The 10332-nt window shown below is 35.9% G+C and overlaps 1 protein-coding gene across 1 annotated transcript; it reads right to left on the bottom strand.

The window, feature by feature from the left end:
- Positions 1-528: 528 nt before the first annotated feature.
- Positions 529-3055, bottom strand: LOC138333202 (large ribosomal subunit protein eL24-like). The gene is made up of 3 exons (XM_069281417.1): positions 2777-3055; positions 2054-2105; positions 529-657 (listed from the first exon to the last, which is right to left on the bottom strand). Exons 1-3 carry the CDS (start codon positions 2980-2982, stop codon positions 574-576), a joined length of 342 nt encoding a protein of 113 aa, XP_069137518.1. The 5' UTR covers positions 2983-3055; the 3' UTR covers positions 529-573.
- Between the last annotated feature and the right edge of the window lie 7277 nt (positions 3056-10332).

Below are 10332 nucleotides of genomic sequence, written 5' to 3'. Positions count from 1 at the left end.
TATAAACCTGCTGTAATTGTTCTCAGAATAATTTTTAAATTCATGAACTAATTTCATCATAGTTTGCACAAGGATACAAGGTATTGGTTCAGTCAACTATCAAACAGACTAGGAAATTTACCTCAATGTATGGAATAAACAATATACAATGTAATCACACTCATTCGGTCAAAACTGAATGGCTAGGCTACAAAAAGCAATGAATTCATGTAGCATCTGAATCCTATCAATTTAATAGACAAAACCTAATCTCAATCACTGTTTTAAGCAAGAACAAGGCAATTAATGTTTAGGATCAATACATTATAAAATTTTGCCTTCATAATGTTCGACTGTATGTTTAACTGATTAGGCAACAGATTTTTCACTTGCAAGTGCCGTGATATTGGACAAGATTGTGCATACCTTGTATCCCTGACAAATTCTTTCATTAAAACAACTTCTTCATTCATCATAAAAGATGGTGTGTGCAAAAGAATTCATTAATTCAAAAGTGAAAGAAGCCTGACAGAAAATTCAACTATTGGATCTCACCAGAAGGCAAATTTATTACAATAATTTATACAGAGGAATTTATCGTTTTCCACCGACACGTGGCTTGCTTGCTGGTGCGCTCCTTGCAGCTTTTGTCTTCTGGGTTTGCTTGGGAGCTGCAGCCTGCAAAGAATAAACAGAACACATTAAGAACAAACAAAGTATACTATACACTTCATAAATTATTCAGAAGTCAAAAGATATTGGAAGAAGTACATATTTAAAATGTTTTAATTCCATTTGTGTAACTTCTTACAAAAGAATGGCAAAACAAAGTTCACAGAAGTTCTGAACATTTATATAGCAGAAGATGCCCTTTTTGTGCAAAAGTTACATATGCTAATTATGCTTACAATTTAAACCTTGTTTACACATTGCAACTTGGGCCATGGAATCAGGGATCATTTAAGATTTAACAAAAATTTTCCTTTAAGTAGTTTCTTGCTGGATATGAACATTGAACTTCTCTTGTAGGTCGAGATATGGTTGATAATAGCTAACTGACTTAAAACAAGACAAACTGTACTGTCTGACTGAACCATGAAGTCTCCATTGACAATAACTATTGTAAATGAAAAGTCGGACAAGATGAATGTCCAGAAAATGAGGGAACTTGATCAAGAATGGATTGTCACTCAAACACTGATGGAGATGTACATGTTAAAGAATAGAATTAATAAACCTATGTTATCTTTATGTTATCTTTATGTTATCTTTAAAACACTGAACATTTGCTGCACCAACTGCTTCATTTATCCAACTACAGAGACTCCAGGAAAAGTCCAGCCCCTCAGTAATAGTTCAAAGTGTTTGTAATAAACTGTGGTGGGACAATAGATAAACAACACAATAAACACAAAACAATGTGAAGTTAACATTTTTGTTTCCTCAAGAAAACTGACTTTCCTAAATGTCAGCGATATATTTTTATCAATTAAAACTCACTTCACATAACAAAGGTTCTATTGGAGCAAAAGCAATGTAGTTTCCATTCTGAATGGTTGGACTAGATCTTATAACAGACATTGCGAAAGTTGAAAAAAATGGCCGCACATTGAGACTGGCAAGGACTGTGAGTAAGCCGGACCGAACAAGATTTTGCAGGACCAAGCAACAATGTGAATTTTTGAAGTAAATATAACTTCCTACTATATTAGTATGCAGGCAGATGTTTTCATGATTATCTAATTTATCTTATGCAGTTAACGTTTTTGCCAAGTTCAGCACCTGCGTAATTTAACTTCAGAGACACCATTTCTACTGACTTCCAGTACTCAATAATCGCCGGACCGAATTTTAAAATAGGCGGTCCGAGTCAAATATTGCAGGACATGTCCATAGGACCGACAAATTTTGCGATGTCTTTTATAAGGTATAGCTTAATGTTTCTTTCTATGAAAGGAAGGGTACAGAGTTCTATAATATACAAACTGAGTTCTATAATATATAAACTATCAGAATATAAAATAACCAGAAGAGGCAATCCCTGATCAATATCTATATGAATCGATTAACTTACCTTATTGGCTTTCTTGACAGCATCCTTTGCCTTATTTTTTTCTTTAGCAGCTCTGTTGGAGAAGTGATAAATTGAAATTATAGTACTCTGTAAATAAAACTTCTTCTGTGTTTCAAATGGTTTCGGGGAATATCAATTTTCAACTATAGTTCTAGTTGCTCTAGTCTTGACACTGGATACTTTACTAGATGTCTGGTGTAGGACACAATTATTTAATCATTTTATAGGAATTAGGAAATGAAGTAATTTTATGACCTTTTTATAAGGTGATAAGACCTTAATTATTGTTAAATTAATTTTGTTTTAATACCATGCCTAAAAGGGGAAAAACAACATGGACAAAGATTTTCTCATGTCATTCTATAGCAGTTTGAATACTTTAAAAGAGATTAGAACCTCAAATGGAAAGATCTACATTACGGAGTAATAGGGTTGACAAAGGCTTAAAACGAAAATTCATTAAATAATCTAGTTTCTGTACCAGACACTGTTCAGTTGTATGAAAGCCGCCTGGCACCACATGAAAATAATTGTATTGTGCAAGTTGTGTTACTTCACAATAATATTATGTGGCCTCACAAAAACACTGAGGGAACACAATAAATGCAATTTTTGTGTGGCACTAGACAGCTTCCATACAATTGAAAAACTACCAAATTTATTACATCTGGTTTCAGTACCAGACACAATAGCAACAATCTGATTCCTGTACCAGACTATTACCTAATTGCTTGTTCCCTCTGTGCTTTTCTGACTTCGGGCTTCTGGTTTCTCTTTGCCATGATGTCTGTGAGAGTGGCACCAGTGATGGCACGCTGGTATTTTGTGGTACGGCGTGTCCTCTTCTTGGTGATCTCCTCAGTTTGGCCCTTCTTGTGTTTCCTCCTGTATAGCACTGTCCAGTTGATTTTACGAGGGTTTCTCTTCATCAAATGGGACCGCTCACATTTTGCATTAACAAAATTGAAGACCTGAAATGAGATAATTTAGTTCTAATTATAATTAACCAGAAACGAAAGCCATGCAAATACAATTCACAAAACAAAACTATAATGTCAAAGTGCAAAATTAAGATATACATATATGCATCTTTTGGGCATAAAATTCTCCAAGTAATTGTGCATTCAACGGAATTGTTTGGTACACAACTTATTCTTGTTGCAGCAAGTTTGACTGCATATTTTTTTTTCTCATGACAAATTTTGCCAATCAGCATGGAGTTTGTAACTCACAGCAATGCGTTAAACATTGGGGCCTGTGTACGAAAATCAGTGATGCATAATAAGCAATGGTAAGGGGCAAGCGTAATGTAGTATTACAGTGTGGACAGAGTTACCAGTAAGTTAGCTTTTAGTCCAAGATCCATAAAGCTGTGAAGGACTGGCGTTGACATACACTCGTAGTTAAGTTTTCCTCTTGAGTAATGACATGTTATGCTCTGGACAAATGAATGTCCGACTAACCGAAATTTGACAATTTCCTAATGTTTCATCGAGTATAACAACACTTGTCTTTTGCATATGGTCTATGGTAAACTATATACCAAATAAAAGATGATCTGGCTTTCAATTGAGACTAATGCCAGCCGCATACCTTCAACAGTTATTTCACAAACACATTTTTCCCAAAATTGGATTATTTTATCAGACCAATCGAGTTACTCACCTTGATTATATATTGACGGACCAGGGTTCTCGTTAAAAGCCGGTTGCCGGCAAAAATAGCTGTCTATTTCTTTGTTAAGTATTGGCCACCACGGAGGCTTGCGGCCCCCAACTACCTATTATTGATTTTCAACCATCTATTTAACAAGAGATCCCAGAGGGATCTTGGCGCCCACCAAAGAATGATCTATGTCTGACAATGGAAAGAGGGATCTTTTCCCTGCTTTTCAAACTTTTTCAAACACGACTACACATAAAATTTGAGACAGATCGCTGCAGTACTTTCTAAGAAATAGTGGTAACAAACTTCAACAATGAAATCCAAGATGGCGACCGTGCAGCCATCTTGTTGACCTATCAGTAACAAAATGCAATATGCACAACTAAGGCCCTAAGGGAACCTACATATAAAATTTGAGAGACATCCTTTCAGTACCTTTTTTAGAAATAGCAATAACAAACTTTAACTATCAAAATCCAAGATGGCTGCCAGACGGCCATCTTGTTGACTGATTGGTCCCAAAACGCAATATGCATAACTAGGGCCCTAGGGGAACCTATGTATGGAATTTGCTTGAGATCTCTTCAATAATTTCTGAGAAATAGTGGTAACAAACTTCCACTACCAAAATCCAAGATGGCCGTCTGTCTTGTTGACAAATCAGTATCAAAACACAATATGGGCACAAATTGTTTCAGAGGTTACAGACATTTATGTTTTATGTATTTACAATTGTTTATTGCTGAATATATTAATTTGTGTATATAGATGTTGAAGCTAGGTCCCTAGGGGAACCTAAATGTGAAAAAATATAAACAAAACGTGAACTCATTGACCAGACCACCGGGCCGCTCTGATGCATGGAGCTTTTTTTCGTCGCTGGTTAGAACACCGCAGGACACAGGCCATTGTTGGGAAAATTAAATCATATTAATACGTAATTACCAACACTTTTATCTCAAAAAGTGCGTGTTTAAAGTTATATATTTCGTTTCTTTTTCCGTATATGATCATGTTGTTTAAGATGAAAAGCCTATATACTCACTGTGTTACACTTATATGCAAATCTACGCATAGTACAATAAACTACTGTTATACACGTATGACTGGCCGAGATCCACCGAAAAATAAAATGAGAAATCGGTTTCAGTTATTCATGCTGCAGAGTTTCATTTTTAATATTTTAATGTCCAGTCCGCTTTTATATTGCCATGGACAGCTAGTGTTAAGTCTCAAACTGAATGGATATAATATTAAGATAGATTTTGGAATACATATTAGGTAGACATTCATTTAAATTTATGATATACATGTAAATTACAGATCGTAGTACTGTAAATTGCCGACCAGGATACATATTTGCGCACGACTTTCGAAGATATCCTAAAATACTCAAAGGTTTTTTGTGTAAAAAATATGATTAAAAAGTAACCTATAAACATAAACTGACTCATTTGTTATGCTCCATGAAACTAAAATGCCAAATTTTAGACGAACAAAGTAACGAGATAATACGTAATTTTGCTGACTCTGAATAATGGACGAATTCGGCTTCTCGCTGTACTGTACGTAATGGCTGCCGTGCATGCTTGGGGTAATCTACTAAAGGCAAATCGTTTAATTTTTTGCACCTAATCACAAATCTTGAATTAGTCAAAGTTTTTATACAGAAGAAACGACTTCGAATTAGTGCCTTCAGTGCTCCTCTTGCACGTTATTACTCAAACGGTTTACTATTTTGCATGGAGCGACTTGGAATTTAATTTGACCTAATTTCAAGTTGATATTTTGCAAATGTCTGTCAATGTCTATAACGTAATGGCGAACGTGTTTATTCCTCGTGTACTGGCGTTCGCAAATGAGTATAAACATCGCTTAAAAAATATGAATATCTTGACCAATCGCATTTAATCAGCACTAGTGTATAGATCTATTTTTTCAAACTTATTATTTACACTTTTTTGAAATGCAAGATACGCGGGTAATAGTTCTCGGAGTGAGGTCGTGACTATTATTACAATAAAAATGTAAACAAAACATCGCAAGCGTGCTGTGTTCCCACTATGTTTATATGTGTACAGATATACTGAGAGTTGTACCTTTGAGCGCCCGGAATGTACCTTGGTGTGACGGTCATCCGCCATCTTTCCTGAAATCTCCTATAAAACTGAACGCCTTTGGGGCATCGCCGGATAACAATTTGGATCATGTTTATCAATGTCATTTATAGACTCCGAGTTACGAGGTCGCAGAGGTGAACCCCAGGTAAACTGGTACTGGATGCTACGCTCGGGCCTCTCCATCCAGCTTAACGAAACTGAAATGGCTAGTTTAGCTTAAGCCGATCTATAGTATTATGATCAACAATGCGTCTGTATCTACTTAAAAACAAAACAAATATTCTTCAAATTGCATAAAAATTCACGCTTGACTAGTATTTCTTTATTTTAGATATTTTAACAAATCTTCATATTTCTAGTAAAACTGCATATGAAACTCCTTATAGATCTAGCTATGCTGCCATTACGTAGTGGAACCGCCATAACATGTCCCGGCTGCAGGCCGTGTGCAAAAAGTCAAAACACACGTGGGGATTTAATAAGACGAGTCCTAAACTGTCCTATATTTAGGATTTTTCAATAAGTGGTCTTTTGTAATATTATTACAGCAAAACTGACAAGCTAGAAGGTTAGTGGCATTATTTAACCGTACTGTTATATATAAATTAGCCATCAGCTTGGATCTGGTGCCGTACAGATAGTGAGTTCACTCACGATGTTGATTATTGCAAGCCAACGTAAATGCTATCGAAATGCTCTTTAAAGTTTGTTAATGATCTCAAACACACTTAAAACTTATTGTGGCAATATTAAAGTAACTAAATTATAATATTTTTCAAATAGTTCTGATAACTATTCATGTGTAATAACTCCAGACATTGACATGTGTACGGATCGAATACTGCGGACTGCCAATGTTTTTTGACATGTTCTGCAAGATATATTTCACTGTTTCAGTTACGGTGGCCAATAAAAGAAAACAAGCACAGGTGCAATTATATTATGTGGGGGTTATTTCTTCTAAATACAACACTTTTTGTGCAAGTTGTCAAGCATTTTTGTGTGAATGTTTTGCAATGAAAATTACCACCTTTATAACACTGAATTTGTGGTTCCCCGGACATCGTTTTCCCAAAATTTGAATGCGCAAAATATACCGATAGTAGATTTTTTTTTCAGTATTTAAAGCCATAAGAAAAAAATACATGTGCAAAGTACACTGGTGTGTAAGTAACACAAGATTTTACGGTATTTGTAACATTTACGATTGTGTTTGGTATAAGCTGATGTAGCCAGAGCGCCCCGCGATTTACCTGTGGATTTGGCGACAGTACTCGAGATCTAGGTAAAATAGCCACGTTGTGTCGGTAGAGTTTTAGCGTTTGATCGCTACACGGTACAGAATTTCTCGATTTGGTGTTACAAATCAATCGATACCATTTACGGTAAAGGAACTTCATAATATATTCATTCGCAGTTGGGGTGGACTCGGTGTAAAGTTGATTTCCTAGGCTATGTTAATAGGACAATTAAAGTTTGAAATGTCCATAAATTGTCTGTTTTACACTTTGTATTGTATACATGATGTATCAAAATTATGGCATTGTTATTTCAACTTTATGATGCAAAACGATTTGTTTTGAATATTCCTTATTACCCAAGTCGAAATGTACAGTCTGTAACTGCTCCCCCCCCCCCCCCCCCCCCCCCCCCCCCCCCCCCCCCCCCCCCCCCCCCCCCTTGAGATACGCTGCCGGGACATCAAACTTTGAAATTAAATGTATCAGTCTTAAATACACATATCGTCTGGACGTGTTAGCTGTTTTCCGGAGCAATTGTTCTACACGGAAGCATAGAGCCTGTCTGCCCGAACTTACACATTGTAATAAGAATCTGATTGTAATCAGCTTAGTACACTGGACTGATTTTTATCATTTCTTATTTGATTTGACATCAGTTTCTGTGTATTCACATTTCTAGACGAAACTATATCCATATGTTGTCATCACGCAGAATCTACTTATTATCCATATATGTCTTATAACAACATGTTACATTTTTAGATATACAAGTGGCATCATGTCGAATTCATAATGTAAATTTCAAACACATTTGATACCTTTATATGTACCATGTACGTAAGACCGATTGACTATTTTTATGTCTTGCGTCAGCCCCCCCCTGACGTGTTTTTACGATCTCGATACTGTCCGCTACCATTTCTAAGTTGTAATACTTGATAAATCATAGTTAAAGTATTAACTATGGACGCCATGAATCCATGCAAAAATAACGAAGGCATCTAGCGTTACGTATTAAATGCACTATCCATGCGATTTTTCAAATTTTGACTATTGTTGAGAATTATTTTTTAATAATGGTTAAATGAACGAATAACATGAAATGAGAAACCAGCAGCTAAATTCAAAACACAATTTAATTATATTATACCCAATATTCATACAGAGTTGGTTTACACTGATCTAAAGTAATTGGTGGTGGTACAAGAGTAATTGATTTAAAGTGTTACTTATCTGTATGCGAATGTCCTGGTATAATCCTTGATCCTTCCAGGTTTCAAATTAACAATAATGGACTACCACACAAATCCACAAGGAAATTGAATGTCCACCGATGATTTGTAAAGTTCCAGGCAATATGAATAAATCCACACAAAGTAGTTGTGAATAATCCACAGATAAAGTCACAATAGCTCTCCCAATAGAATCTTATATGGCGCTGTACAATTCTTGATATGTCTTATTACAGTCTCATTACAGTTCTGATTAGCCTTGGGCAGCTGGAGTATATATATAGCAAAACCCTAATTCAAGAATATTGGAGAACCTTCTACTTCTAGAAATAGACTCTAACCTAAACAGTAAACAAGTGAAACACACATAACTTTCTGAAATAGATCATTCTAATCTCTACTGTTTAAAAATTCAACATGTTTACAAAACATATTTGTCTTATACATGATTAATTCTAGAAAGAGTTCTATAACCTAAATCAATGATATCCTTCATAGGCATGACATGCTAACAACACGCTATAGGAAGTTATCACCCTTATCACATACCTCATGTATTTAGTGATCATACATACACACCCCTACCCTTAAAGAAAAGAAAGTTATTCTTGAACAGGAAACTATGCTCAATATTAATCATATTAAAAATCCTGTTTTACAGCATCCTGCCTTGTTTACTTGTACCCTTCCCTTTGATATTTATCTTGAATAGTTCATGATTTGTTACTCTTCAGCTCAAAGTCAATCATCCCCATGTAGGAAATCTTTAGGTTTGTTATGTTTTTCTATTTTACCAAATGTATGTCCAAGGAGTGCTTGTCGGACGTGAAGACCAACACAGGCACAACTGTAGTGAAGTGATACTCATCAAATTGGTTCGCAAGGTCCAAAATCAACGCGCTAAAATATTCTTTCTCAATTGGTTGGATAATTTTGCTCATCGGTGTATGTCTAACCTTTTTTCGAGAAAATAACAAATGTGGATGTTCCAATTTGTTCCGTACCCTTATCTTGGCGCTTCAATACAGCAACATCCAACACCAATACTATCACTGGCCGTCACAACAACACAGTTTAAAACTGTTTTAATAAAATGTTGGAGCAGTCAGAACTGTGGGGTGTTTTTGATTTGTATGGCTTTCATTTTCTCAAATGCCAGGACTTAACATTCGTCTGACCCAAACAAATTTGACATTTTATATCTTTATGACCCAAGCTGTAAGTTGTGCTGCTATAACCAGAGAAATTTTGTCTTAATTTATCATTTAGTAATCCAGTCCTAACCAAAAATTCTCATCAGCTGTCTCTATTGCTCGCAGGAGGTTGGAAACATCTATAATTAGTATTCAACTTTGGCCTGAACAGGTTTAACTCCTGCCCCTGATCCTACAACTTGGCCTAAGTCGAAAATTAAACGAGTTGGCTGACTAAAATTCCACATTAGTCAATTAAGTTATACAGTCAAATTTCTGGGTAGCGAAGTATCCTTTCGACGGAATTATCACAATCCCCGCGTAGCATGGTCTTTTACCACGGAGGTCGTGGTAAGTGGCTGACGTCATCGATTGTATCCATCACAGCCTTACAAGGTCTGATAATCACGTCAGTTTAAAGAGAACGTTTGAAATTGTTGCCGTTGGGGCATTCTTCTTACCAAACGGCATACACTTTGTACTGGAACATAACACCTGGTGAGGTTACATAATGCCCGACACTTTCTCTTTAGTGCTCTTTCTTCGTAAATGGCACCTGCCGAATATATACCGTTTCAACCAGTCAACCTCTTGCCTATCGTACTTGGTCTTTGCCATTGTTGACTGAATTACATGAAGTCAACTCCTTTGTAATTGGATTAGAGTCTGTTATAACTGACAAGAGTTTTACTGGTCTGAAGTCTAGTACAGAACCGCTGCTATTTTCTGTCTGGGATTTGGTACGCTAGATACAACATGGAGAAGCTACCAATTACACTTTTGCTTGGGATTCAATAATATCACATTGTCTACAACATGATATTAGAA

Source organism: Argopecten irradians, chromosome 1 (genome assembly GCF_041381155.1).
Source record: "Argopecten irradians isolate NY chromosome 1, Ai_NY, whole genome shotgun sequence".
Lineage (NCBI taxonomy): Eukaryota > Metazoa > Mollusca > Bivalvia > Pectinida > Pectinidae > Argopecten > Argopecten irradians.
This window is presented reverse-complemented; position numbering and strand designations above follow the sequence as displayed.

Coding starts and splice junctions, on each gene's coding strand:
- LOC138333202 (XM_069281417.1), bottom strand. CDS start 2,982: ATGAAGAGAAACCCTCGTAAAATCAACTGGACAGTGCTATACAGGAGG. Junction 2,106..2,776: donor CAGAGGGAACAAGCAATTAG/GTAATAGTCTGG, acceptor CTTCTCCAACAG/AGCTGCTAAAGAAAAAAATA. Junction 658..2,053: donor CTGTCAAGAAAGCCAATAAG/GTAAGTTAATCG, acceptor TATTCTTTGCAG/GCTGCAGCTCCCAAGCAAAC.